Here is a 27,818-nt window from a genome sequence, read left to right as displayed (position 1 = left end):
CACCTTACTGTCCCCAGCCCTCTTGGATATCAATTCGGGGTAGCCCGCTGAACCCGCTGTGCGGTCAGCGCGCAGTTCAATGACACAACAAAAATCCCGGGAGGAAATTGCAAAGGGATTGGAATTCCACAGCTGCGTCCCGCGGGAGGGAAGGCTCCAGGGCGGGCGGGACGCTGCCCTTGCCGTCGCCCGGGTCTGTCCGGCAGCGGCGATGGCGGGGCAGGCTCTGAACGGACACGGCAAAGAGCCGCTCACCGGCTCCGGTGCCATGCCCTGAGGAGCCGCGCGTTGGCAAGAGGGAGGTACCCGATCCCGGGATTTGTGCTGGGTCAGCAGCTGGTGACGGTGCACAGTGCGGAAGGCACCGCGCAAGGGGTGCCATGTGTCGGACACGCTCCGGCCTGTGTGACCGCAGCGCCCCAAAACCAAACCACCGGGACGAAGGGCAGCCCTTGGCACTGGACAAGCTGCGCCCTTGGGCCAGAGCTGCTCGGTGGTCGGGCAAGCGGGATAAAGAACTAAAAAGCGGAGGAAAACACGGCTGAGGCTGCAATTTGGGGAAAGCACGGGGGTTTACGGGGAGGGTGGGGAAGGAGGGATGGACGCAGAGCAGAGCAGCGGTGCCAGGGAGGAGCAGCACACGCTTCCCAGGGTGCTCGCTGCTGCCATCCGCTGCAAAGCTGCGCGGATCCGGCCCATGGAGGAGGAGGAGGAGGAGGAGGAGAAGGAGGAGGAGTAGGAGGAAGCCACCGCAACTCCCCACCAGCCGCAGCAGTGTCCCCAGCCCCCGAGCTGGAGCCGCCCAAGGTCCCCCACTCGCATCCCGCCTTCCCCGCGCAGGAGAATGTCCCGAGGCGGGGAGGGGAGACCCGGGAAGGGCCGTGCCCGCCATAGCGCGGCCGGACACCCACACACGGCTCCCCCTTCAGAGCAGCTCAGCCTCGGCCCGTCCGGACGGGTCTTACCGGCGGCGGGTCGGGGATCGGCGGGATCAGCGCGGTGCGAGCGGCGGCGGCGCGTCCCGGGAACAAGGTCGGTGCTGGGCGTGGCCCTGCCGTGGCCACGCCCCGACCCCGCCCTCTCCTGCGGCGCGCGCCCGGCCCCGCCCACGGCCGGACCGAGCGGCGGCACCGGGGACCCCCAGATCCGGGGCTCGGGGGGTGGTCCCCGGTCCCCCCGCTCCACCCTGCCCCGGTAAACCCTGCCCTGACGCGGCAAAGGCAGCCCCGGAATTTTCCCCGCCTTAGAAAGTTTTTTATCCTCCCCAAATAGACACGCTTTAAATTTTTTTTTTAATTATTTTATTGGTTCTATGTCATTTCTGCAGTAGGGAGGGAAAATACAACATAGGAGTTGGCTCAAAAGCAATCGGGAAAAGAGCTCGAAATAATATTTTAAGTTAATCCTTAAAGAGGGGCTCGATGGGTTTAATTTACCCCTCAAGAGGGACTTGACAAGGGTTTAATTAACCCCTAAAATAAAGGAATCCACTTTGAAGAAATCCAGCTTGTAAATTATTTTCCCCTTCACCTCCCACTCTAACTCTTTAGGAATGGAAGGGCTCAGGCTCTTCCCTGGACAGCACCCATGCGTCCAGGTGAGCTATACAGGTGACAGAGGGACGGTGCCATTATCCCAAAATTTCCATGTGTTTTTGGAGTGCTGGGCTTAAAAACACCCTTGTGACCCTCACTAGCACAGGCACAGATGTCAGGACTCCTGGAGTTTGCACCATTTCTGGAGAGAACAGAATGGTGACGTTACAAAAGACAAATTCATTTTTCTCTGCCTGGATAACCAAAACTAAAAATACCACATTCTGTTGTTGATTTTATTTCTGCTAATAAGTGCAATTTTACTTCTGCTAATAAGTGCTTAAACACAAAACATTAAAAACCAAAAAAAAATCTCTCACTTCAAGCCCTTCCCACATCCACCAGGAACACAGTCAGACCTGGAGTGACTATTCCTGGCTCAGGCTCACAGCAGGGACACTTCTAAGCTGCAGGAAACATTGTCCGTGGCTAAGCCGGGTCTGGATTCTGCTTCTCTTCCATCTGCACCCAGGTCACTCCCAGGCTTTGGTCTGCACCCAATGGCTCCCAAAGGGCAACTTCCAAGCCACAGTCAAGGTGGAGCTTTTTGGCAGGACCGAGTCTCTCCCTGCCAAACCTAAACAAGGACGGTGCCACCTCCCTCGGTCTGAGGAATGATCCAAGGACAAACCTGGACCAGGAAGGGACTGAACAGACCCCCTCGTCTGAACCTTCCCCTTCCTTTCTCCCAGGACAGAGCAGGCACGTCTGCGCCCTGCACTCCCACGCAGCCGGGCCACAAACCTTGGGGACAGTCCGTGCTGTCCCTGGCGCCGCTGGACCCCCGGCACGCCCCAGGGTTAACTGGGTTTCTTCCCGCTGGACACGCTCTGCTCAGGGGGCAGCACCGTCTCGATCTGGAACGACACAAACTGGCCCTTCTTCAGCTTCTTCAGGGAGCTGGCAGTGCTGCCCCCAAACACGTTGTCTTCCACCTTGAAGGCCAGAGAGGGCAGGCCCCGAGTTTTCCTTTTCACGCCCTTCCGCTCCCGCTTGCAGGCTGTGGTCATGTTGGAGATCACCTGTCAGGAGAACGGAGGGGCTGGGCTTCAAGGTGTCACTGAGCAATCAGCTCAGCTCTGACACAAGCTCAGGGAATCCCAGGAAGGGACCTCTGGAGGTCATCCAGGCCAACCCCATGCCCAGGCAGGGTCACCTGGAGCAGGTGACACAGGAACACATCCAGGTGGGTTTGGAACGTCGCCACAGCGGGAGAATCCACGGCCTCCCTGGGCAGTTCCAGTGCTCTGCCACACTTAATGGAGAGAAGCTCTTCCTCTTGTTGAGGTGGAACTTCTTGTGATTTAGTTTATGGCCACTCCTCTTTGTCCTGTCACTGGGCACCACCGAGAAGAGCCTGGCACGATCATCTGACACCCCTCAGAGATATTTCTACGGGTTGATGAGATCCCCTCTCAGTCTTCTCCAGACTGAGCAGGCCCAGCTCCCACGGTCTCTCCTCCTAAGACAGGCTGAGAGTGAGTGAGAGCTGGCAGTGGCAAAGAGTGATGCACCTGGGGCAAGGGAGGGACTCAGCAGGGACTTCCCAGCCTTGTTCTCACCACCCCAAACCAGCAGAGGACCTTGCAATGTGAAACTGCAATTCCACGGCCAGCCCTACTCAGAGCTGTCAGTGCTCCATCAGCAGAGGGCAGAAGGGGATCTAGGCTGGAGTGCCACAAAGCCCAGGGAGGCTTTATCACCTCCTGTTAATTACAGCCCCAAACCCTGCCTGGATGCAGCAGAGCGCCAGTGATCCCAACAGCAGAGGCTCCCTTAGGGACAGGACAGAGCTCTCTCTGCCCCGTGCCACAATGTGCAGCTGCATGTCACAAAAGGGGAGCTGAGCTAGTGAGCCTGAGCTGCCAAAGATCTTACATATCCAGCTCCCAGGCCCTCCTCCCTCCTGTCATTCCCTGGCAAGAACAACCACAGTCCAGGTGAGATCAGAGAGAACCACACAACCATGACTGAGTGTGAGAAATGACTGAGCAAACAAAGCACTTGAGTCTTGTCTGTGATTTTTTGGCATGCAGCTCACCAAGCACTTCACAGGGGACACTGAGGTCATTTTTCAAGTGAGGGAACCAAGGACTAGAGAGACAAAATGAGCTGCCCAAGGTCACCCAGCATGTCAGAGACAGTCAGGAGCTGCATGCTGACTTTCCTCCAGAAGCCCATCTCCCTGCTCACTGGGCCACTACTCCTCACAGTAGCCCAAACCTCCTCGCATTTAGGAGCAGGGCTACTTTAAACCCTTGTAGTTACACAGCATCTCCCTGAAGGCTTCTTGCCCCTGCCTAAGGAGGGACTCCCTTGGCTGATTTGGGATGCAGATTACAAGGCAGGGAGCTGGGCAGGCTGGGACACAGCTCTCATTAGCCTGATGGGGCAAGTCAGTCCCTTGTATTTCATCACCCACCTCTGAGCAGCACCACCAGCAGCTCCTCTGTGGTGCTGGCCCAGAGGGTCCAGCTCTGCTCCTGCTGCCTTGGCACACACTGAGGCCCCACCTCTCCTCTCAGGCCAGGCTTGGACTTAGCTGCAAAATGATTTCAAGGCACCACAAGACTTACAATCTCCTTCACCACGTTCTGCTGCTCCTGCACCGTGGCTGTGAACGGCGGGAGGCTGTCGGCCTTACCGGAGCCAGCCCCCTGCTCTTTAGAGTCCTTGACAAAATCCACCTGCAAGGCACAGATTCGGGTGTTACTCTGCAACTATGGCAGTGACAAAGCTCCCGCAAGGCTCCCCGGGGCCGGGCAGTTACCTCTGAGGACAGGCACACGTATCTGTTGAACATGAGGAAGAAGGGGCTGTACTTGGTGGCAGAGTTGACAGAGGTGCGGAACTCGAAGAGGACGGGGTCCAGGTGTGCGTCCCACTCGCTGGGCTTCTCGTTCACCACGCTGCAGATGGAGGCCCTGAGCACCTCAGCACTGCAGTCACCAGGGCTGGGAGGGTCTGTGGGGTCTGTGGGCGTGAGGAGCTGCGAGATGTTCCAGCGCTCGCACAGGTGCCGGCTGACCTGGGACAACATGGAGATCATGGTGTGTCAGCCCCACAGCAGCGTCCAAGGCACTGTCCCCCTGTGCCAGGACAGGCACTGTCACCCTGTGCCAGGACAGGCACTGTCACCCCTGTGCCAGGACAGGCACTGTCCCCACCCTGCCAGGACAGGCACTGTCCCCACCCTGCCAGGACAGGCACTGTCCCCACCCTGCCAGGACAGGCACTGTCCCCCTGTGCCAGGACAGGCACTGTCCCCCTGTGCCAGGACAGGCACTGTCCCCCTGTGCCAGGACAGGCACTGTCACCCCTGTGCCAGGACAGGCACTGTCCCCCTGTGCCAGGACAGGCACTGTCACCCCTGTGCCAGGACAGGCACTGTCACCCCTGTGCCAGGACAGGCACTGTCCCCCTGTGCCAGGACAGGCACTGTCACCCCGTGCCAGGACAGGCACTGTCCCCCTGTGCCAGGACAGGCACTGTCCCCCTGTGCCAGGACAGGCACTGTCACCCCTGTGCCAGGACAGGCACTGTCCCCCTGTGCCAGGACAGGCACTGTCACCCCTGTGCCAGGACAGGCACTGTCACCCCTGTGCCAGGACAGGCACTGTCACCCCTGTGCCAGGACAGGCACTGTCCCCACCCTGCCAGGACAGGCACTGTCCCCCTGTGCCAGGACAGGCACTGTCCCCCCTGTGCCAGGACAGGCACTGACCCCCTGTGCCAGGACAGGCACTGTCACCCCTGTGCCAGGACAGGCACTGTCCCCCTGTGCCAGGACAGGCACTGTCCCCCTGTGCCAGGACAGGCACTGTCACCCCTGTGCCAGGACAGGCACTGTCCCCACCCTGCCAGGACAGGCACTGTCCCCCTGTGCCAGGACAGGCACTGTCCCCCTGTGCCAGGACAGGCACTGTCCCCCCTGTGCCAGGACAGGCACTGTCCCCCCTGTGCCAGGACAGGCACTGTCCCCCCTGTGCCAGGACAGGCACTGTCCCCCTGTGCCAGGACAGGCACTGTCCCCCTGTGCCAGGACAGGCACTGTCCCCCCTGTGCCAGGACAGGCACTGTCCCCCTGTGCCAGGACAGGCACTGTCCCCACCCTGCCAGGACAGGCACTGTCCCCCTGTGCCAGGACAGGCACTGTCCCCCCTGTGCCAGCAGAGGTGCAGCAGAAAACACTCCCCAGAAAAATTAGAGCCAGGGAAAATGTTTTGCAATGACAGCTCCCGTGCTTGAAGCTCTCCACAGCAATGGGAAGCTGGGTTAATCCCAGGGTAGGGCTGGAATTTCGTGCACATTGTCTCTCCTTCTGAGCAGAGAGGACTTGCACCACTGATCCACAACCTTAAAACGCTGCCAAGGTGAAAGCAGTGGCAGATCTGCTCCCACTCCCAACAGGGGCAGGGACACGGCAGCATCAGCACCTCACCCCCGCTACACAGCACATCACAGCTCTGCCTTCAGGACCTGCTGCCTGCTGAAGGTCACACTGTCCAAAAACCCTGCTGAAGGTCACACTGTCCAAAAACCCTGCTGAAGATCACACTGTCCAAAAACCCTGCTGAAGGTCACACTGTCCAAAAACCCTGCTGAAGGTCACACTGTCCAAAATCCCTGCTGAAGGTCACGTTGCTTCCCCCTGAACCACTCCACAGCAGACCCACCTCCTCGCAGAAGTCCCAGCTCTGACTGGTGTAAATGTTCTTGGAGGCACCAAACCTGGGCAAGAAGAGGACACACAACTGGTTTTACTCCATCAGCTGAGGCAGAGCCCAAGGAGTTCCATCTTTATGGGTGCAAATGGGATAGGAAGGGGACAGGACTCTCCAGTGGAGCTGGTGCTAATGAGGCTGCCACGATCTCATGTGCCCAAGAGCAGAGAGAGGTCTGCTGGTCCCTCTGCTCCAAACCAGCCACGCCTGTTTGCTTTTGAATGATGAGGCAGCAGGAGAAATGAGAGCAGCTTCTTGCTCTGAATTCAAATCTCCACTGGCTCCACACTGTTTTCCACAAGGACAATGTCACATGGTGACACGAACACTTTCTAGGAGAAATCTGGGAATGGCTTTAAAGCTTCTGCAGAGAACTGGGACACAGCTTCCCTGGCCTCAGGCTACTCAGAGAAACATTTCTGCCTCTTTCTTCTCAGCCTGTAACAGGAGGACAACAGGCTCTTCCCAGGGACTCAGTAAAGAGCAACTGAGAGCCACTGCATGGTCTCTCCTGTAGAAGGGAGAGTTCCTGCTCTCATAGGAAAACATCCTGAGGACACCAGGTGTTTTTGCAACACGCCCCAGCACTCCCCATCACACCACAGGGGTGCAGTATAACCAACAGCAGAGGAGCCCACCTGTAAAAAACAGTAGCCAGGGCTTTAGCCACGGAGAAGGGATCTTTCTTCTGCAGAGGAGCAGCCTCCACCCACTTGGTGAAGTAGTCAGTCACAAGCAGGACGTGTGTGTTGCTCTGGCTTGTCTCGGGAAAAGGCCCTGCATAAACAGCCACCAAAAAAAAATCTATGTGATTGATGGGCAAAGTGAAAAACCCAGTCCCTGCAGAAGTGACCACGACTCTCTTCTGCAATGTCATTCGGCCAGAACATTTTCAGTGACCTTGGTCAGCAAAAATACACCCGTGGGAGCTTCAGTTCTGGGGAAGAAGGCCCGCTCCCAGCTCTCACTGTGCGTGCAGAGGGAGCCGAGCCAAGCCCAGGGATCAGGTTGCAGCCTGGGCGGCTGCTGTGGCCTCCTTGGCACCTCCTCAGAGGCAGCGGCAGCTTTCCCTCGGTGCGTGTGGCAGCAGGTCTGCCACGCTCCCGGCTGGAGGGAGGATCCCTGAGAGCCACTTGAGACACTCACTCACCGTGGATGTCTAATCCCAGCACTTCCCAGGGGGATTCCACCCTGACGGGCCTGGCTTTCCGCGTCACGTTCTTGTTGTGCTCCGCGTTCTGGCACGTTTCACACATCTTGATCTGGAGAGAAAAAAGTGGGATCAAAGGACTCGGGAATGTGCTGACAGATCCTGTCAGACTCAGACTGCACAGTGAGACACACAGCAGGGCTGAGCACTTTCCTTTCTCCCAGTAAAATAAGGAGGCGCAGGAAAAAAAGAGGGTAAAACACAAGAGGCTGACGCATCTCACCTTTCACAAGGCTCACCTGACAGCTTTCTCTGACACAATAACCAAATTTCTCAACGTGGCCTACAGCTAAGCTATTTCTCACCCTGTTTCCTGGCAAATTTTTATTGTATTTTGACCTCTTACTGCTGGTTAGAGAAATCCTCAGCCCTAGGACGCTGGAGGAGCTCAGACCACGCAATGCAAGCACACTCCTTAAACCACAGTGCTGCAGAGAACTGCCAGCAATGAAGCAGACGAGGCCAAGCAGCTGAGCAGACACCAAGATCCTTGTCTTGCCACAGTTTAGGGAACTGGGCAGCTCCGGAATGAATCCAAACTGCCCAAAGCCAGACTCAGCAACTTGACTGAAACAATCCCACACTGCCAGGCTGACCAAAACTGCCCTGCACGAGGAGGCTGGGGAGGCTCAGGGGAAGACATCCAGCCTACCCAGCTGCCTCGGGACGTTCCAAGATTCACCGGCAGAAGAACTCAGTGTGTGGCTTCTCAGCACATGCACAGGCAATGACACCACCCCTGCACCAGCGCTCCTGTGGCTGCTGCCTCGGGACGGCTGCCAGCACCGGTGTCACGGACACGGTCACTGCTCTCCACTTACCCAGTCCACAACATCCTTCACGATGCCCAGCCAGTAGTAGCGGCTCTGGATGCGGTGCACGGTCTTTTTCTGGCCCAGGTGGTTCCCGATTTCGGTGAAATGGCTTTCCAGGAAGACCTGACGCCTCCGCTCGGGATCCACGATCACCTCGCGCTTCTCCTCCTTCTTGGGTCCCACGTAGTAGAGGCAGCCGCCTGCGGATGCCAGAGGTTTGTCTGCAACAACGCCCTCTCACAGCTGCTCGCCTCCAGAAAACGGGTCATTCTCCACACCGGGAAACCCGGCTGAGACACAGCGCCGGGGGCTGCGCTGCCTTGGGAGCTCCTGCTGCCCCGGGAGAAGCTGCTAAACTGGAATCACCCCTACGCACGCCCACGGAGCTGTTCTGCGCCCGGGACTGCGTGAAATCCTCCGCTACAACAAAGCCGCCGCGGTCCTCACGGGGCAGCCGTGGAGCAGCGGTGCCGCCCCGGGGTGACACGAGCCCCGCTCCGTGCCCCCGGAGCGGTGCCGGGGCTCGGGGCTGGCCGGGGAGCGGCGGCGACGGCGCTGCCCAGAAGCCGCATCCCCTCCCCGCGCCGAGGCTCCGCCGCATCCCCCCGTGTCTCCCCCCGGCTTCCCCCCACAGGCTGCCCCCGGGGCAGGCCGCGGCCCGGGGCAGCCCGACACCGCCGCGCTGCCCCCCCGGTCCCCACCGTCCACGACGAACTTCTGGGCGTAGCGCTTGAGGTTCTTCCTCTTGATGGAGCAGAAGCTGGGCGGGAAGCAGCCCTCGGCCAGCAGCCGGTAGATGTCCTCGAACTTGCTGCCGTGGCCGCAGGGCTCGGCCGCCACCACCACCTCCCGCTCGGCCTCCGGCAGCGCCGCGTCCATGGCCGGGCCGGGCCGGGCCGGGCCGGGCCGGGGCCGCGCTGACCCCGCCGCCCGTGCGCGTCCCCGCCGCCCGTGCGCGCCCCCGCCAGGGGAGCTCAGGGACCGTCCGCAAAGAGCCTTCGGCCGCCGCTGCCGCCCCGAGCGGACCCGGCCCGGCCGTGAGGGCTGCGGGGCAGCGGCCGCGCTGCGGGACGGGGCCGCGGTGGCGCCACGGCGATGACAAAAACAACAAGCGTAAAACCGGGGAGAACGGGCGAGTTCCGCCGCTTTCCGTTTTCGCCCCGGTTGGGAATTTGCCGATGCGCCCTCCCGCGGCCGGAAGCGGAGCCCTTTGAGGGCAGGACCGCGACGCGTTCGCCGGCAGGAAACATGTCCGCGGGCCGGCCGTTCCGCGGGTGCGCCTGCTTTTTCACCGACAACATCTTCGTGGGGCGGTTCGGGCTCCACGTGCGGTACCGGGACGGGCCGCAGCTCCGCCGGGACCACGGCCGGGTAGCGCGGGGGCGGGCGGGGCCGGGCGGAGCGGGCCGCGCCGGCGGCCGCGGCGGTGACGGGACGTGTGTTGCAGGCGCTGCGGGAGCGCGGCTGCCGGAGCGAGGAGCAGTTCCGGGAGGTGCTGAGGGAGGTGAGCGGCGGGAGCCCCTCACGGCCACCGGGGGCTCGGGGGGACCGTAAAACTCACGCCGGCCGCGCAGGGACACCTCCCGCAGCCCCAGGGGCCAGCCTGGCCTTGGGCACCGCCAGGGATCCAGGGGCAGCCACAGCTGCTCTGGGCACCCCGTGCCGGGGCCTCACCTCCCTCACAAGGAGGAATTTCCCCCCAAAATGCCATCTCCGCCTGCCCTCTGTCAGTGTGAAGCCATTCCCCGTGTCCTGTCACTCCAGCCCTTGGGAACTGTCTCTCTCCATCGTTTTTTGTCGGCCCCTTGAGGCCCTGCAAGGCCACCCTGAGGTCACCCCAGAGCTTCTCCTGTGCAGGCTGAACACCCCGAGCTGTGCCAGCAGCGCTGCTCCGTCCCGGTGCCGCCCCGAGCTGTGCCAGCAGCGCTGCTCCGTCCCGGTGCCCGTCCCGGTGCCCGTCCCGGTGCCCGTCCCGGTGCCCGTCCCGGTGCCGCCCCGGGCTGTGCCAGCAGCTCCAGGTCCCTCCTGAGCGGCGCCCGGGGCTCCAGCAGCCCTGGCCCCGCGGGGATCCCCGCGGCACCGGCGCTTCCACACGCCGGGGTCGGTGCCCGAGGGAGCTCGGGAGTCGCTGGAGCCCCCAGACCCGGGGCCGAGCTCCCGGCACCGCGTCCCGATCCAGCCCGCTGCCGGGCGGAGTCCCGAGGGGAAAATTCCCCGCGGGCGCCCATCAGCGAGGAGTTTATTGAGCCGACACCCTGCAATTAAATGCTGTCATTCAACACATCCCAGCGGCCTCTGAGCCGCTCCCTCCTTGGATTTACTCCGCGGGTTCACAGCGCCCTGCTTTGTCTTTCCCTGCCTCTTCCCGTGTCAATCATTTTTAAAGGCAGCCCCGAGATGGGATCCTGCAGAAATTCAGCCTTTATCGCGGCATCTCTGCTTCTTTCCAGGCCAGGGATCAGTCACTCACCAGCTCCAGTGTCACCTGACACTAAGGGGACAGACAGGTTCTTTTAGGAATTCTTGGCGGAATGATGGTGGCCGTAAATCATGCTGTTAATTAAAGCTTTATTAACTGCATATTATGATTCATACAGCAGAGAATTTATGAGTAGAACAGCACAGGATTTCCCCGGGCAGAATCAATGGAGCACAACGAGCAATGTAATACAGAATTTATAAAACAAGATCCTAACTTTGGCTGTAATTTATAATCACCTCGGTCCTGAGCATTTTTTAATCACCTGGGCTCTCTGCAGATCTGCTCAGATCTGCATACAAGGTTTGCTGTGTCAATATAAGCATCATAAAGGAGACTTAAAAATAACATAAACAAATGTAATTTTAATAATTATAATAATAAGGAGTGACTCAGTGCTGGCAGGAAGCAGATGACAGTGGCTGTCCCTGGCTGGGGGAGGGCACAGCTCTCCCTGTCCAGCAGCAATTCCAGACCAAATTTCCCACTTAGAACTTGATATTGGTTTTTTTAGGCAGTGCTGGGTTACAGATCCCTGCTCTGTGACCTGGTGCCCAGGGACCTTGGGGCTGGGAGGGAGGGGAAGAGGAAGCAAGCGGAGAAATGTGTTTGATTTGTCTGCTTGGTTCCCAAGGCCGTCAGGGCCTGACACTGAGGGAAAGGGAATGAACACTGCTTGGTCCCAGGGGATGGCTGCTCACTCACCCCTCCTGCTGCAAATGAATCTCCTGAGGGGGAAATAATCGGGAGGAGCTGCCTGGATCAGCTGTTTGCTCTGAAAGGGCAGCTTAGCCTGTCTCCATCACACTTAGCAGTAATCCCTTCATGACAGGACTGTCTCGCTCCCAGCAAATGTCTTCATTTTGGACAATGCCTCTATTGTCAGAACAAAAACCAGATTTGGGAGGTGTCAGAATGCCTGAAAGGGCTGAGACCTCCCAGCTCCTCTTGACACTTCCACAGAAAAGTCCTCACTTTTTAAGCCACATGTAAAGGGAACATCAGCTCCTCTCAGGAATTTGGCTCTCCAGATATTTGCTGGACTTGGCTTGACCACAGAAAAACAAAGCAAACACTCTGTCTCCCAGAGGTGCCCCCAAACAAAAATAACTGCTTTAAAACAATGGGCAGACCCCTGGAGCTGTTTTACTCAGCCCTGCTGATTTCTGACAGTGTGCTCTGTTGTTTACCTGCAGATTGAGGCAGAAGTGCAGAGAAGAAAACAGTTAACCCATCAGTCAGTGGAACGCAGAGCCATCATCTCCAAGTGCTACAAACCAAAACACCCAGAGGTGTACACTCTGCAGGTACACAGAAGGTTTGGAATCTCTTTTGAACCCAGAAAAAAAAAATCACCTGAGGTTTTTATTTTTGCAGTTTATTTCCCCCTCTCCTCGGGACTGCACAGTGCTAAAGCTGCACTGAATTAAAACACAGGTGTAGCGTATGAAAACTGGATTTGAAACTTTAAAAACACGACAGCACAGTGTGCTCTCCGGGCAAGATTCCTGGTGTTCCAGCCAGGAAAGGCTCTTTCCTGACATGTCTGTGCTAAATCTGGCCAGTTACTCCTAAAAAAACCATGAACTAAAGCAAGCAGCAACTTCCCTGCCCCACCAGGTAAAGCACCAGTGCCATTCTGCATTTCCTGCCGTGGAACTACCCGAGTGTGACTCAGCCTTGCTCCCTAGGGAGTGGGTATTTCCCTGGGAGTCCATTTCCCTCTCGGGCTGTGCAGGCTGATTGTGTTTCTGTGTGGTTTTCCCATCCTTCCCTTGACACCAGGATTCCTTCCTGGCCCCAGAGTTCCTGGAAATCGAGAGGTTCTGCACATCTCCAGGTGCTGATCTCCAAGGCCTCCTGAGCTACCTCGAGTGCTTCTCAGGTAAAGAAAACAACACCTCAGTCACACAGATCTCCCTGGTGACAGCTGTTCCCAAGCCCTGTGTGGAACAGCTCTGCTGTGACACAAGCTGAGGCACACAGGATGTCACTCCTGCCTCAGGAGGGTCTCTGGAGAGGCAGCAGCTCTGCTCTGGATCAGAGGCTGTTTTCTGCTTTCCCATCCCAGCCTGCTGATGTCTCACCAGAGGCTCCAGCTGCAGCAGGGCTGGGGTTTTGGTTGTACCACACCTCACCAGGGAGCCTGCTGAGGGAGCACTGGGAGCCCAGGGAGCTTGGTTTTCCCTCCCCAGGTGCTTTCCCATTGCAGACAGTTCCTGTGGGTTAGTCTGGGCTGAAACAGCTTCAGTCTAGTTTCAGTCTTTGAAAGAGAGCTGGGTTTTCAGCTTCTCTGCAGGCAGCTATGAAGCTCCCTGCCTCCAGAAAAGCTGCCAAGATGCAGAGGGGAAGAGGCAGAGCTGCCTCCTTTCCTCAAGGCAAAGGACAGGAATGTCTGTGTGCAGAGCTCCCGGATTTATCCAGGGCACCAGTTCCAGACACAGCCTTCTGCTCTGGAAATGGGGGACCAGCATGAGAAACGACAAATACACCTTGGACCTGATCCAGGAAATGGTCCCTGCACAAAGTGGAGCCTGTGGGTGTGTGCTCTCACTGCCACCAGCACAGTGCAGCTGGACAGGCAGCCAGGAACACTGGGAATCTCCCCAGCAAACTCTGTCCCCGCTGTCCTGACAGATAAGAGGATCTATCGACTCCCAGTGTTCACAGAGCAGTTCTGCCAGGCCTTGGTGGACGAGCTGGAGAACTTTGAGCAGTCGGATATGCCTAAAGGCAGGCCCAACACCATGAACAACTACGGGGTAGGACTCGTTCCTCATGCTTCTTTAGGGGCAGCGCTCACTGTGCTCACCTCGCTCCGGTCCAGGGGGGCTCTCATTTCACATTTTGAGTTCACAGAGACACGAAAGAAAGTGGGAATGCAGGGGAAGGGGAGGGAGTTGATATCTCAGAGAAAAGAGCACCCTTTCCTCCAAATTTAAATCAGAGACAGTTTTTAAACAACACTCGCCTTTTAATTTTATTACCCTGTGTTTTCCCCCACCCCTCTCCACCTTGATCTTCCTTCCTTTTCCCTGGAGCTGGAGCCTTTGCTCCAAAGTGATCTGAGCCAGCAGCAGGGCTGGAGGAGGACAGAGCTCTGAGGAGCAGCAGCAGACCAGGCTGCTGAGCTGCTCCCCCCCGCTGTCCTCGGCACAGGTTTTGCTGAACGAGCTGGGCATGGACGAGCCTTTCCTGACGCCGCTGCGGGAGCGGCTCCTGCCCATCACGGCCCTGCTGTACCCGGAGCTGGGAGGAGCCTGCCTGGACAGCCACAAAGCTTTCGTGGTCAAGTACTCCCTGCACGAGGACCTGGACCTGAGCTCTCACTACGACAACGCTGAAGTCACCTTGAACGTTTCCCTGGGAAAAGAATTCACAGAAGGAAACTTGTACTTCGGGGATTTCAACCAGGTACTTGAGCACATCCCACTCACCTCTCCCTCCTCACCCCTCAGCTTCAAGGCATCCATCCACTGTGTTCTACAAAACACTTCTTCACTTCTGACAGTCAAACCTGCTCTGTCCCTTCCCCATTTTCTGCATGGCTTGGTTATACAGGAGCCTCTTCTGCTGCAATATTCCCATATCCAATACCTATATTCGCTATTTTAAAGAGAGGACAGATGCAGCTTCACAGTAGAAACTGGAACGAAACAAACCATCCCCTCTTTCTACATTGAAACTGTGAGCAGGGAGGTGCTGAGGGAGAGATTTATTTCAGATGTGACTTCAACCTAAATCTCTAGCACCTGTTTTTAGGGCAAGAGAGGGGTAGAAGCTCCCATGCAGCTGTGAAACATGTTTTTTTTTTTAAATGCGGGTGTTTTATGCTTGAATCTCTCTAAATTCCCTCTGAACTTGGCACTGGGATTGAGGGTTTGCCCTCTTCATGTTGCTGCCCGAGTTCTGTGGGGTAAGAGGTGACAAATTTCAACCATTTGGGGGACTCAGTGGTGTGACATCGAATCCCCTGCCTCTGTTCCAGGATCCCACCCCCGCGCCCAGGTACATCGAGGTGGAGCACGTGGGGGGCCGGGGGCTGCTGCACCGAGGGGGGCAGATCCACGGGGCCCTGCCCATCGCCTCCGGGGAGCGCTGGAACCTCATCGTGTGGATGAGATCCTCGGCCATCCGGAACCAGCTGTGCCCCATGTGCCACAGGAAACCCGAGCTGGTGGAGGCCGAGGGCTTCGGGGACGGCTTCACAGAGCCCCCGCCCGTGGATGTCTGTGCCTTGGGGTAGCAGGGACTGGGGGATTTCCCCACACCCAGCTGCCCTGAGCTCCTCTCTGCTGGGTGCAGAGTCCTGCAGGGAACAGCTCTCGCCTTGGGAAGGGATGCAAAGCCAGCCCTGCCAGGATTCCAGCTGGAAGAGCTGGAACTCAGCTCCTGAGGGCTCAGGCTGGGGCTGGAGGACTCTGTAAGGCACAGAAATCCCAATAAATCCCAACTCTGATCCTCTGCAGGAGCCCTGTCAATACTTCCAAGTGCACAATGAAACACCCCAAGCTCCTTGGCCTCTCTGCCCACAGCAGCACCCCAGGTGCCGCTGGAAACGGGGAAGAACGGTGCAATAAACCATTTCTGTGCTGTTCTTAGGGCCTCCTGTCCTCTGCCAGGGGAGGGGAAGAGCTTTGTGTTGCTGAGGGGCCAGGAAGGATCTGCTCAGGAATGAGATCCAGGTGATTCATAGTGAGCTGCTGGGAATGGCAGTGAACTACCATCACTGGATGTTTGTCTAACCCAGGCTCAGAAAAATCCACCAGGAGCAACACTGATCCCCCAGGGTGGCTGAGAGATCTCCCAAGGCTTCTTGGAAGCAGAAACTTCCCCTTCAAAGTTTTTGTGAACCTTTTTAAGCAGAGCCAGAGCTCTGCAAGCCACCTGCAGCACAGCAGAACTTCCCAGAGGAGGACAAGATGCACATTTAACTCCCTTTGCTTAAGTTACATGAGCAAGTGAAAATATAAAATAACTCTGCCAACCTGGATGCAGCAGCAGACAAGGCCTGGGGCTTCTTAATTTGGCCCCAGGATCCCCCAGGAACTGATGGATTAGAAGGGTCCAGTGCTTTCCCCTCCTTCCTTCCAGCTGGCTGAACGCATGTGACTCTTCCACCTACTAAACAAACGAAAGAAGCCAAACGTCGTCTGATTTCTCCGTGGAAAATTAACGTATTCGACGGATGCTGCTGGGTTTCTGAGGGGCTTTTCCACTGATGCCTTCAGTGCAGTAACTAGAGCACAAGGGCAGTCACATCGGTACTTGTGCAAGGCTGAACGCGAGCGGGTGCAGCTCCCACAAAAGGTTTTTATTGAGGCTCTCCCAGCGGCCCCGCTGGATTTTGGCCGGGGCTGCCATTAGCACAGGGCGCTGATGAGCTGCTCATTAGCAAAGCTCATTAAAATTACACCGGGGCAAGGAAACCGGCTGTTGTATCTGAGCGAGGAGTCGCTATGAAGAAACGCAGCCTCGAAGCCTTTGCCTCGTTCACTGGCGGACGCGAGCGCTCCCAATCTGCTCAAATCCACCCCAAAAATTGAGCGGCGGCCCGGGCCAGGCGGCTCCCGGAACCAAAGATCGCGGCCCGGCTGCCGCCCGGCCCCGCGCGCGGCGGACAGAGGCGGGAGGCGGCCAGCGCGGCCCCGGCGGCGGGAGCCCCGCTCGGGGCGGCGGGACCCGGCCCGGTGAGTCCGCGCTCCCTCCCGCTCCTCTTACCTGCGGCGGGGCCGGGCCGGGCCGCCTGAGGACACCGGAGAACGGCGGGCCGGGGGGCACAGGCCCGAGCGCTGCGGCGGCCCCGGGGCCGGGGGGGCGCATAAAGAGCTGCGCACTTAAAGGGGCCGCGCCTGGAGCCGCGCGAGGAACGCGCCCGCGGAGCTCTTAAAGGGCCAGCGCACCTCGTGCCGAGCTCTTAAAGGGCCAGCGCACCTCGTGCCGAGCTCTTAAAGGACCAGGCACTTCGTGCCGAGCTCTTAAAGGGCCAGCGCACCTCGCACGGATTCTTAAAGGGCCAGCGCACCTCGTGCCGAGCTCTTAAAGGGCCAGCGCACCTCGTGCCGAGCTCTTAAAGGGCCAGCGCACCTCGTGGTGAGCTCTTAAAGGGGCAGCGCACCTCGTGCCGAGCTCTTAAAGGGCCAGCGCACCTCGTGGTGAGCTCTTAAAGGGGCAGCGCACCTCGTGCCGAGCTCTTAAAGGGGCAGCGCACCTCGTGCCGAGCTCTTAAAGGGCCAGCGCACCTCGTGCCGAGCTCTTAAAGGGCCAGCGCACCTCGTGCCGAGCTCTTAAAGGGGCAGCGCACCTCGTGCCGAGCTCTTAAAGGGGCAGCGCACCTCGTGCCGAGCTCTTAAAGGGCCAGCGCACCTTGCGTGCCGCAGGCTCCCCGTGCCGGGGTGAGGGTGGGGACGGCCCCTGCAGCCCGGCCGGGCCTGGCAGAGCTGGCTGGGCAGGAGCAGTCGCTGTGGGCCCCGCCGGTGCCAGGGTGGAGGTGAGAGCCCGGCTGGGGGCACAGCCAGCCTGGGATGCTGCTGGGGCGGATTTGGGATTCGTCGCTGGGATGCGACGAAAGATCCAAGCCCCTAACGCTGGCCCCAGCGAGGCCCTGGTGCTAGGGGCAGCTGCTGGGTGTGTGTGCATGGAGGACTCATCCTCTCATCCTTCCCTGCCTGCCTGTAATGGTTGTGACTGGTTCTGGGGTTTTTTCTGATTGAAATTTCCCTATGGAAATCAATCGGAGGTCTGATTTGCTTGGGAGCAAATCCAAATTGCTGCCTGGGAATGCTGAGGTGGTAAACAAACAATTCATTAAATGTGGTGGTTGGAAGGCGGCTGTGAGAAAGCGTTTCCCAGCTCCCGCTCTGCCCCCGGTGCCAGTTTGTTTTTTTTGTTTTTTAAATTAACGAGAGCACGGCTCACACTGGCCTGGGGCCGCCGGCATCCCTGGGGCTGATGGACAGGGGTAACAGCTCAATGCATCATCTGATTTCTAAGAGTAAATTGGAATATTAAAAATTCATTCTTCCCCTTGGCTTGTGCCTGCTCGCAGCATTTGAAGCGACTCGGGGAGGACGTTCTGTTCTGTTCTGACCGTGGCTGCAGTGTCCATCACCCCCTGCCTGCCCCTTCTCCTGCTGGCTCCCAGGGAGTGACCACCAGGGGATGTTTGTCCCATCCTCCAGGGACAAACAGCAGGAGCGCAGGGAAAACCTGCTGGAAGGTTTTCCTGGTGGCAAACCTGCCCGGGGACAGCTGAGGGCTGTCCCTGTGCCAGCTCCCTGCCCAGGGCTCCCTGTTGGGGGCTGGTGGAATTCCCCAGGGCCACGGCTGTGATGGGAGGTGGGCAGAGCGGGCGGGAGCAGGGAGGGACTTCAACAGGAGCGGGTTTGCCAGGGCTGGTGGCTCAGACTGGAGGGAAGGATTTTGGGGCTGCTGAGCAGGGTTGGTCCCCTGATGTGACCCCTTCCCCCCAGGAGCTGCCATGGCCCACAGCCGCTCTCGGAAGCGGTCACGGAGCAGGAGCAGGAGCGGTTCTCGGAGCAGGCAGGAGAGGAAGGAGAAGAAAAGGAGGAAGAGCAGCAAGGACTCGCAGCAGGGCAGCAGCTCTCCACTGAGGAAGAGGATCTCTGGCTCTCACGGACACGCCTCGAGCTCGGCAGCAGCCAGGGAAGGTGGGGAAGGGCCCTGAGCCTGTGTTAGCCCACATTTCCCTGGGGCAGGCGCGCAGAGAGGGCCCAGGGGGAGAAGAGGGTCCCTGCTTCTAGCTGGTGTGTGTCACCTTGTCCTGCACTTTGTGCCCACTTTGGTCTGGTTCTGACAAGTGCAGAGCCCTCAGCCCCTCCATGAGCTGACCTGCCTGGGACCACAGAGCATCCTGGGTTGAACGTGGGCACAGAGGGGAATTGCAGGCAGGAAAGAAACCAGGCTGGGAGGGAGATAAACCAACATCGCTGCTGCTGCAGGGCCAGGGCTGCTCCACTCACCCTCTTCTTGTGTATTGCAGAAAAGAAAAAGGAAGGAAAGGACAAAAAGAAGAGGAAGGCCAGTACCTCTTCCTCTGGTACATCTTCATCCACCAGCTCTTCCTCATCTTCCTCTTCCTCCAGCTCCTCTTCTGATGACTCCAGTGACAGTGACTCCAAAGTGAAGAAGAGTCAAGACAGCAAAAAAAAGCGAGCGAAACAGAAAGACAAAAAGAAGAGGAAGAAGAAGAAGAAAAAAATAAAGAAGAAATCAAAAAAGAAGGCAAAGGAGAGGGCTAAAGAGGAGAAAGCCAAGGGAGAAGAGGTGCCCGGCCCCTCACTGGAGCAGTGGCAGAAGGAAGCAGTGGTGGACTCTGGGCCAGGTAACGAAGCTCTTTCCCTCCTGCTGGAGCCTGTGCTGGTCCCTTCCCATGAGGGGTGTCTGAGGGAAGCGGGGCTGGGTACAGGGAGGAGCCCCAGGCTCCCCTCCCTCCTGTGTGCGGTGCCCACCTTTGAGCCACACTCAGAGGTTGGTTTGTTAAGTGTTTAAGTGTTAGGATGTGGTTTATAGATGTGAGAGGGGAACAAAGAGGCCAAATGGAAGGACACAGTGAGCAGTAACATCCTGGCAAAGCTGTACTGGCTTTGGGGTGTGAAACGTCCCTTTCTCTGTGAGGTTTGTCCCCACACCCCGAGCACCGCCAGCACCGCTGGGATTCGGGTGTGGATTGTTGTCTGCGGGCTGAAGCCCTGGCGCTGCGCCCCTCTCCTGGAGCACAGCTCTGACTGAGACTGCGCTCCAGTCCTGACAGATGAACAGAAATCCCGGATCCAGGCCATGAAGCCAATGACAAAGGAGGAGTGGGACGCGAGGCAGAGCGTCATAAGGAGAGTGGTGGATCCCGAAACAGGGAGAACCAGGTATGACCCTGGGGAAAAGGGAGATGGGTTCTCCATTCCCATCCATGCTGAGCGGGCTGCGGGCCTGCGGGATGCCTGTCCATGGCACTGCAGCACCACACCTGGACCCAGGCTTCCTTCAGCAGCAAAGGCCTGAGCCAACTCCTCACAGGTCCCCCCTCACCAGGCCAGGTGTGACTTACCCAGAAAGTGACACAATGACACCAAATCACTGAACTGTGCTGGGGCTCCACACAAGGGACACTGGGCTGTGCCCCAGGATCCCACTGCTGCATCCAGTTACCTTTCAGCTCCAAAGCCCTGGGCCCTGGTTAACACCCAGGTGGGAATGAGGAGCATGTGCCCTGTGGGGTTACAGACAGCGATCAAACCCAAGTTCATTTAGCTGCCAAATAGAAATGACCCAGTTTTTAATAAACTGCATCTTCTCAGCAAGCAGAAAACGTCATGCTGAAGAGAATTGGGTATGACAAGTCCAGTCTTAAAATAGAAGGCAGCCTGCAGGGCTCAGGGAGGTGTGGAACAAAGGTCGGTTCCCTGTAAGGCACGTAATGAAGACAATTAAATTTCTGTTCATGTCTGGAGGTGTGAGCTGCCTCCAGCACTGCTTGGAATTTGCTCAGCAAGATATTCCCCAGCCTGGCTGCATTTCAGGCCCAAACTGGCTCCTGTTCCTGAATGGCTTTGCAGTTTCCTGGGGCAGCCAGGACCACACCTGAATGCTATGAAAAAAAAGAAGAGGTTTTGCATGGGTTGAGGCACTGTGGATTGTAGGGTGTCAGGGGATGCTTTTATTAGGAGTGTTTTGCTGTGCCAGTGTGACTGACTGCACAGAGCAGGCAGTGCCCACAGCCTGAGGCAGAGCCAGCTGGCCCTCAGTTCTCAGGGGAGCATTCCTGTCCTTGCTGCAGTGTGGTGACATTAACCCCATGGGAGCAGTGGCAAAGCCTGCTGTGCTGTTTAAGCCTGATACAAAAACAAAGTCACAAAATACAATGTCAGGGGTGGGTCAGCACTGGCCTTGCCTGGAGGTGCAGCAGCCCAGCACCTGCTCCTGGGTCTGGGGGAGCTGGGGCACGGCAGGTGCCCTCAGGGTGGGGGGCAGCTGCAGGAACTTGCCAGAACCCTCATGGCTCCTGGGCCTGCGCTTGTCTTGCAGGCTCATCAAGGGGGACGGGGAAGTCCTGGAAGAAATCGTCAGCAAGGAGAGACACAAGGAGATTAACAAGGTAGTGGGAACTGGCCAGCAGCATGAGCTGCACGGGGTGGCCGCGCACAGCCAGGGAGCTGCTGCACCCAGAGGAGTTGTGCTTCCACCCTGGGGACAAGCTGAGCCCTGGCAGCACTGCCAGCGCCCCCGGGGTGGTGCTGGTGGTCCTGCAGCCCTGGGCAGGGAGTGCTGTGAGTGCTGTGTGTCCCTTGCAGCAAGCCACGCGTGGGGATGGGCTGGCCTTCCAGGTGAGGACGGGGATGCTGCCGTGAGGGCAGGCACCAGCCAGCCCAGGAGCCCGTCCTGCTGCCCCTGCCAGCCCGGGGGAGCCTCTGCCTCTGGACCACGCAGACAGCACCGTGTCAAGATGTTCCCCAGGGGCCCTTTCCAGCTGCTCTGTAAGTTACTGACTGGGAAGGAGAGCGACTTTAGTGGCTCATCTCCCAGTAAACAGCTTCTCCCCTCCCTGTCACAGCTCAGGCCAGCGTGGCTGTAACGTACCTGAGCCATTTGCCCCGATGCTCCTCTGGATACTGGAGGAGCTCAGCAGCACCCAGGGGACAGGCTCGAGGGTGCTGAGCACCTCCAGGTGCTCTGGGCTTTGGGGGGCAGGAGCCAATGCTGTGGCCAGGACAGGGTGTGCACCAAGGCCACAAACACGCAGCTGGCTGCCACTTCTTCCCTTCAGGGGCTGCCCATGGCCCTTTCCCTGCTGGATCTGGCTCACAGGCCCCTTGCACTCACTGGCCCTGCTCAGAGAGGAGTGGCTGTAGTTTTGCTCAGGCTGCAGCTCCTCTGCACCTCTGAGTGCCACCCTCCACTGTGCCCCGGGGCTTCTCCCAGCCTTCCTGCAGCTTCACCTCCTCGGGTAGGAGAGCACTGACCTGGCACGCTGCACTGGCTTCTGTGCAGGTGTGCATTGTGGAGAGGTGGCTTTGCCTTGCTCTCTGCTCCTGCATGCAACTCGTGTCCCTTCCCCACAGCACAGGCTCTGGGCAGTGCTGGGGCTCTGGGCTTCTCAGGGCCCAGGGCTGCCGTGAAGCAAACACAGCAGCCTTTTCCCTTGCTGGAAAGTCCATAAATCTATAAACTGTAAAAAAGAAAAGGAGAAATGGGTTAAAGGACAAATGGGTCCTGCAGGACTGATCTCCACAGAGGGTTTCCCCATTCTGTTCATTGCTGTAACCCCATTAAACTGGCATGTGCTCACATTTGATGACTTGTCTGTTTCTAGAGTATTCCCCCACCCCAAAAAAAAGCAGACGGAGAAGAGCCTTCCCATTTCTTTAATCTGTGTAACTCACAATGGTACTGTACACAAAGCACACCAGGCATTGGAACGATGCACTAACAGCAAGGAGGAGAAGGAAGTTGTACAGAAGGTTTGCCACACACACGCGGGTCATCGGCACGGCACACGCGGGGCGTGCCCGGCGCCCTCGGGCATCCCCCCGCTGGTTCCCCACGCACAGCTGGTACCCCTAGAGCAATTTTTTATAAATAAAATATAACTAACATCGTTGGAATATAAAACTGACAGTCGAAGGTATCAACAGGCAGAGGGAGGGGACCGTAAGGCTTCTAGAACTAATAGGAAATGCAGCAAACAGTGGCGATACCTGAAGAAGGGGCTGCTACAGCAAGCACGGCGGCTGCTGGGAGGGTGGTGGTGACCCTTTGGCTGATTTCTGCTCTGGGCTCGCGCCCCCGACACTGTAAACGGTTTTTGGTATTAGGATTTCGCCTCATCTGACCGAGTGATCTGAGCAAACCCAGGAAAACGACTCGGGAGGGAATGCACGGGCTCCTCTCACTGGTTTTTTAAAATACTTTGAAGGGACAGCGTCAGGTAGAAAGTCCGGCCTAAGGGTGCAGTAATATAAAAAGCTGCTTTTCATAAAAAATCTGAGCTCCGCAGCAGAGTTTGATTCCCATGGAAACGGAAAAGCAACCCCAAAGCCCGAGGCTGTGTTGTGCTGATGTGCAGAACAGGACGTGGGCTGTCACCGAGGGCTGCCCAGAGTACGGCCGAGGGAGGAGGACAAGAAACTTCCCATTCTCTCCTTTCAAAGCAAACAAGTTACTCGTAACAAGGATAAATTAGGTCTTTACCCTGACAGTGCCCCTTTAGTAAGGATGGAATATACATTCATCTTTGCCTCACCACGTCCAAACGGATCCTCTTCCATACACGTGGAAAGGCATCGCGTCACATGCATTGCTCTCCAAAACAGCTCGGGACAAACAGGTTATAAACACAGAGTTAAACTATTGCTATTGTTCTGTGAGTGTTGATCTCTGCTTCAGAGGGATGAGTGCCAGATGGGGGCGGCTGAGGACTGAGCGATGGAGACGGGGATGGACTGAGTTGGTGAAGAAAAACTTACTGGCATTATTTCCTGGTAACTGCACCCACCTCCCAGGGTATTATTGCAGCAATAAAGGTCCTGCTCTAGAATTGCTTCTCCGTGTTGGATCCCTATGATGGCAACGGATGGGGGGCCAGGGGAAGGACCCGGGCAAGGTTCAAGAAGCTCAACAAAGGATGAGGACAGAGGTGCTGTGATTGTCAGGCTAACTGTTAGGAGCTGTTTAAAACATGAAGTGATGGAGAGGGTATCATATTGCACTTCTGCATTCATTGACAGTTACATTAAACTTGGTCCATAAAATAATTGCTTTGTACATAATGCCTGAAACAAAAAGCTACATTTTTAAAATATTAATAAACCCTGAAGGTTCCAAGTACCTCCAGACATTTTTTTTCCCTCTACATAAATAAATAACTTTCAATTTTATATATCCACTTTTTATGTTGAACATTTACATTCGCTTCTGTTTTACACTATCTACACCTAAGAAAATGTGAACATCTCATCACCTGGAAAATGTACAGGTCGTGCCTCGGTTCTGGACTTGGAGGAAAGGTGAATTTTGCAAAGGCCATATCCAAATTTGCAAAAATTATTTAGTGATGTGGTTTGGTGACTTCAGAGGATGGATTGTGGCTTGGCTTCCTACTCAGATGGCATCTGTTTGATAGAACATTTGGCTAGCAAAAAGCTGGGACAAATTCACATTGTTTTCAAACCCAGTAAACGCTCTGGATGTACATTCAGAGAGAGCCAAGCTGAGTCAGCAGAAAGGGAAGTCAGTTTCTGGTAACGAAAAGTCATCGGGTACATTCTGTACTCGGACAATTACCAAAGAGAAGCGGTTAAACGTTTTGCAGTTGGGTCTGAGCGCTCCAGGGGCTCTGATGCCGGCAGCAGCTCCGCACTGTCCCTGCTCTGCCTCGGCCTGGACCCTCCACACCACGAACACATGAGCTGGATGAGTTGGATTTGTCTACCGTGGCCCAGAGGCAGTGAGCAGAGCAGCGTTCACAGTGCTGTGTATCTCAGTGCGGCCGTCCTGCACCGTTCTTATTGAAACTGGTAAGAAAATGAAGCAGCCAGTCTAAAAAATTCTGTTATAAATAAGATCCTCGTAAGTAGAAAGTGATACAAAGACAGGAGAGTGTGGTGGGGAAAGCGGGGTTACACACAGTCAGGGAGCTCGGTAGGACTAGAAAATCTCCACGTGAAGAGGCCAGCTGGAGTCGGAATGGGCACCGTGGAACCCCCTGCGTGGATGCCCCCCTGCCCCGGGAGGTGTGTGCATGGAGGGAACCTTCGCTGGCCCCGGGAGGGACAGGACTGAAGGGCTTTCTGGCAAGCCCTGGCTCCAGGCACTGTTCTCTGTCCTTGTCTGGGTGTCACCGGGGTGCCAGCCCTCTGCCACGCGCCCACCGGCTCGCTCCAGCAGCACAAACCCAGTGCCTCAGGCACATCCACTGAGAAACACACCAGAAAAATTAAGATATGGCCTTTTCTTAAGGTTGCCTGACATTGTTGGCACACTTCCTTACAGTCTCCTTACTGCTGGAAAAACTTCTGCACAGATTGCTTGTTGGTTTTTTTTTTTAAATATATACATATATATATGTGTGTGTGTGTGTGCATATATGTATAGATATCCACACACACCCTGGCTTAGCAATATTTCGTTGTCATGCACTACAAACACTGGTGTAGCTACATGAGATGGTAACAGGTTTCCATTCTAAAAATCATCAGTGCAAAAAACAATGAGGTTTTACAGTTCAGTAACTATAGGTAAAAGAAGCGAGTCTAGTTCCCATGAAAGCTGCTACTGAACTTGGAGAGAACCTGGGAAGAAAAAAGGTCTCAGAGGTGGACAGTGAGAGAGTCAGACCCTGCATTTGAATGAGAAGAACTGCAATGCAATCCAGCTGCTTCCAAATATATGGTGGTTACTTGTTGGAAATAATACATAGCGAGAGTATTTGGAGACTTTAACAGCAATTAAGTGTCTGAGGTTTGTAACAGCTCAAACAAAATAGCTTGTATTCCTCTTTTAATAGGTCAACACATTAAATTCCATCAGCTTCTAAAAGATCTGTTTAAAAAATAACAGTAATAACGATAAGGACCCCGCTGTCTTGGGCACGAATCTGCCGACATTCTGCCTCTGCCAACGGCCTCGATGCAGCTTCAGCTTTGCACTGCACCAGCTCCTCGAGAAAGTGGCTGCACGTGGAGCTCTCTGTCCAGGAAAAGCTCTGGGTCGCTCTGCCCGGCACAGCCCACGACAAATCCCTCGCTGGGGCCGGGGAGTGGCGCGTTACCCAAGCCCAGAGCCCCCATCTGACTCCCGGGACAGCCCAGAACAAGCTCCCCCAGCCTCGTGCCCTGTTCCTGTGGCTCTGAGGACAGCACTCGGTCGCCGTGTGGGAGCGATGGCTAACAAGGCGAGGAGGCACCTATTTACAGTCACTGACCCTGGATGAGAGAAGGAGGCAGGAGAGAGCGCCGTCCTGATCTGGAGACTTCCCCCCGATTTCCAGCTGTTCCTCGGGCTCACGCTGCACAAACCTGACGCTTCCGCTGCAAGGCCTGCACGTTCTGTGTGGGAAACATCCCCTCTCTTCCCAGAACACCGTGTTTATTAGAGTAGCACCATATTTACCCTTCCAGCCCGAAACACTGGCCTCGTCCCTCTTTCCTTTTATTTTCTCCTCTGGTGGCTGCAGCTGACAATCCTGGCTCTGGCCCGGCTACTTCTGCCCCAGGAGGCCAGACTCCAGCCGGGACGCGGCGCTCCGGCCCCAGCAGCCCGTGGCGATGCTCATGCTCCTCTGGCTGCGCTCCCTGTCCCTGTCCTTGTCGCTGTCCGACTGGCTCTGGGTGCGCTCGGGCCGGTGGCCGGCGCCGCCGGCCGCGGGCTGGGAGGAGATGGTGCGCAGCAGGTGGTTCCTCTTGCGCAGGAACTCGGCCTGGCTGGGCAGCCCGAAGCTGCCCTTGCGCAGCGCCATGCGCGTGGTGTTCTTGGCGGGGCGCGCGCGGTGGTTGTACTCCAGCTGGGCCAGGTGGGCTGCGTAGCCCTCCGTGATGAACTGCGGGGCGAGGGCAGGCGTTAGAGGGGTGGGACACGTTTCCCTGAGAGCCACTGGCAGCCAGAGATGTTCACTCTGCCAGGTTCTCTGGCGTGACCAGCCATGGAACCGCCCGATCCCATTACGTGGCCCTGCTACCTGGTTGGTTCCTGCCCTGTTGGCCAACACTAGCTCAGTCACCGGACTTGTGATGACCAAATTCCCACCTCCCTCCCATGGGAAGCCCTTGGCAGCACCTCCAGGGCTCAGCCAAGTTGGTTCCTACCTGACACTGGCTCTGCAGCTTCTTGGTGGGTCGGCCAACGATGTAGATGTGCGTGGGCGGGAGGCTGATGGAGCTGTACACGGAGATGTCCTTGGTGGATCCGTACGCTGCGTGGATCCTCATGTGCAGCTGGGGGACACAAAGCAGCACAGGGTCAGAACACACCGGCACCCCGCGCTGCTCAGCAGGCTGGGCTTTGGGTTTTCCAATAGCATTTGTGGGAATCTCAGGTCACTGGAACTAATGCAAGTTCCCAGCTGGATAATGAACCACCCAGGGAAGAGCTAATGAACAGAGCTGGGGATGTTTACAGGCCGTGACAAGAGGAGCGACAGCGACACAAGAGCAGATCTCCACTTGCTGATCCACGGCCTTCCCTTGAGGTCTGCAGGGGGCAAGGATGCTGCACACTTCCCTGCAGTCACTGGGGGAGAGGAGCTGCAAGCCTGTGCAGGAATCGTTAGCCAGGAATGTTCCCCTCCCAGCCAAGCTGCTGTTACCTGCTGGGCAGAGGGAGAAGGGATAGGCAGCAAAACCTGCTGCTTTTCAGGGATACCTCTTTGCCTCTACTCCAAGCAGAGAGCAGCTCCTGGATAACCCTTTCTGTAGTGGGCTGGAGCAGGGGCTGGCAGGGGAGGTGTGGACATTGGTGCCACCACACACTGGCCAGCTTTGAGCCCAGAACCAGAGATCAGGGAGATGGAAAAAGAATTTCTGACCCTGGTCCCAAACTTGTGGAGGACCAGAGAGCAACTGAGGGCCAGCTGCTCCCTCCACTGACAAAAAAGGAGCCTAAGAAAGTTAAGGACAGGCTTTTCCTGCTAATGAAGGCAGGGCAAGGGCTTGGGACACTGGCAGCTCCTTTACCTGCCAGACACAAAAAACCTTGCTCTGTGTCTGGAGCTTCCCTGAGGCTCTGGGCTGAGCAATATCAGGACCTCCCAAGGGTGAAAGGCCTGGAAGATCTCTACCAGCAAAGCCATTTCTGCAGCAGCTCCATCCCTTCTCAGTCCTGCTGTCTCCACCACAGGCAGCCAAAAGCCACCAAGCCGGTGAAAAAAGTGCATGTGGTGGGGGAAGGGAGGCTCTACTGCCTCTGTTCCATGAGGGGTTTGAGGAGCAGTGATGAAATGGAGCAGTGCAGAGCAGAGGCAACACAATTTAACAGCATAGACACTTT

At 57.1% G+C, this 27,818-nt stretch overlaps 3 protein-coding genes across 17 annotated transcripts in view; 2 read left to right on the top strand and 1 right to left on the bottom strand.

Moving 5' to 3' along the window:
* The first annotated feature begins 9,292 nt into the window (after positions 1-9,292).
* OGFOD2 (2-oxoglutarate and iron dependent oxygenase domain containing 2) lies at positions 9,293-15,301 on the top strand. Of its 6 annotated transcripts, none has more exons than XM_068208425.1 (7): positions 9,293-9,618; positions 9,792-9,848; positions 12,020-12,130; positions 12,628-12,708; positions 13,499-13,585; positions 13,983-14,237; positions 14,812-15,301. In XM_068208425.1, exons 5-7 carry the CDS (start codon positions 13,547-13,549, stop codon positions 15,067-15,069), a joined length of 552 nt encoding a protein of 183 aa, XP_068064526.1. In that variant the 5' UTR covers positions 9,293-9,618; positions 9,792-9,848; positions 12,020-12,130; positions 12,628-12,708; positions 13,499-13,546; the 3' UTR covers positions 15,070-15,301. The 6 variants fall into 6 exon arrangements, with proteins under 6 accessions (XP_068064526.1, XP_068064527.1, XP_068064524.1 ...); XM_068208423.1 differs by having other exon boundaries at positions 9,298-9,618; positions 13,461-13,585; positions 14,812-15,100; XM_068208422.1 differs by having other exon boundaries at positions 9,298-9,715; positions 13,461-13,585; positions 14,812-15,100.
* On the top strand, positions 14,104-22,126 carry ARL6IP4 (ADP ribosylation factor like GTPase 6 interacting protein 4). Of its 2 annotated transcripts, none has more exons than XM_068208429.1 (6): positions 14,104-14,237; positions 18,296-18,493; positions 18,826-19,167; positions 19,588-19,705; positions 20,865-20,934; positions 21,131-22,126. In XM_068208429.1, exons 2-6 carry the CDS (start codon positions 18,304-18,306, stop codon positions 21,185-21,187), a joined length of 777 nt encoding a protein of 258 aa, XP_068064530.1. In that variant the 5' UTR covers positions 14,104-14,237; positions 18,296-18,303; the 3' UTR covers positions 21,188-22,126. The 2 variants fall into 2 exon arrangements, with proteins under 2 accessions (XP_068064530.1, XP_068064529.1); XM_068208428.1 differs by lacking the exon at positions 14,104-14,237 and adding an exon at positions 16,422-16,513.
* A 59-nt stretch (positions 22,127-22,185) lies between these two features.
* The window catches only part of PITPNM2 (phosphatidylinositol transfer protein membrane associated 2), a 127,012-nt gene continuing 121,379 nt past the window's right edge, over positions 22,186-27,818 (bottom strand). For all 9 annotated transcript variants that reach the window (XM_068208411.1, XM_068208410.1, XM_068208414.1 and 6 more), the window contains 2 exons: positions 26,639-26,767; positions 22,186-26,373 (listed from right to left, as the gene is read on the bottom strand). In XM_068208411.1, coding sequence (XP_068064512.1) covers positions 26,035-26,373; positions 26,639-26,767 — 468 coding nt within the window. In that variant the 3' untranslated portion in view covers positions 22,186-26,034. The remainder of the gene's footprint in view (positions 26,374-26,638; positions 26,768-27,818) is intronic.

This window comes from Anomalospiza imberbis, chromosome 18, assembly GCF_031753505.1.
Source record: "Anomalospiza imberbis isolate Cuckoo-Finch-1a 21T00152 chromosome 18, ASM3175350v1, whole genome shotgun sequence".
Classification (NCBI taxonomy): Eukaryota; Metazoa; Chordata; class Aves; order Passeriformes; family Viduidae; genus Anomalospiza; species Anomalospiza imberbis.
Note: the sequence above shows the minus strand (reverse complement) of the source record. Positions and strands in the feature narration are given on the sequence as shown.

Coding starts and splice junctions, on each gene's coding strand:
- OGFOD2 (XM_068208421.1), top strand. CDS start 9,440: ATGACAAAAACAACAAGCGTAAAACCGGGGAGAACGGGCGAGTTCCGC. Junction 13,586..13,982: donor ACACCATGAACAACTACGGG/GTAGGACTCGTT, acceptor TCCTCGGCACAG/GTTTTGCTGAACGAGCTGGG. Junction 14,238..14,811: donor ACTTCGGGGATTTCAACCAG/GTACTTGAGCAC, acceptor CCTCTGTTCCAG/GATCCCACCCCCGCGCCCAG.
- ARL6IP4 (XM_068208429.1), top strand. CDS start 18,304: ATGGCCCACAGCCGCTCTCGGAAGCGGTCACGGAGCAGGAGCAGGAGC. Junction 19,168..19,587: donor AGTGGTGGACTCTGGGCCAG/GTAACGAAGCTC, acceptor ACTGCGCTCCAG/TCCTGACAGATGAACAGAAA. Junction 20,935..21,130: donor GACACAAGGAGATTAACAAG/GTAGTGGGAACT, acceptor TGTCCCTTGCAG/CAAGCCACGCGTGGGGATGG.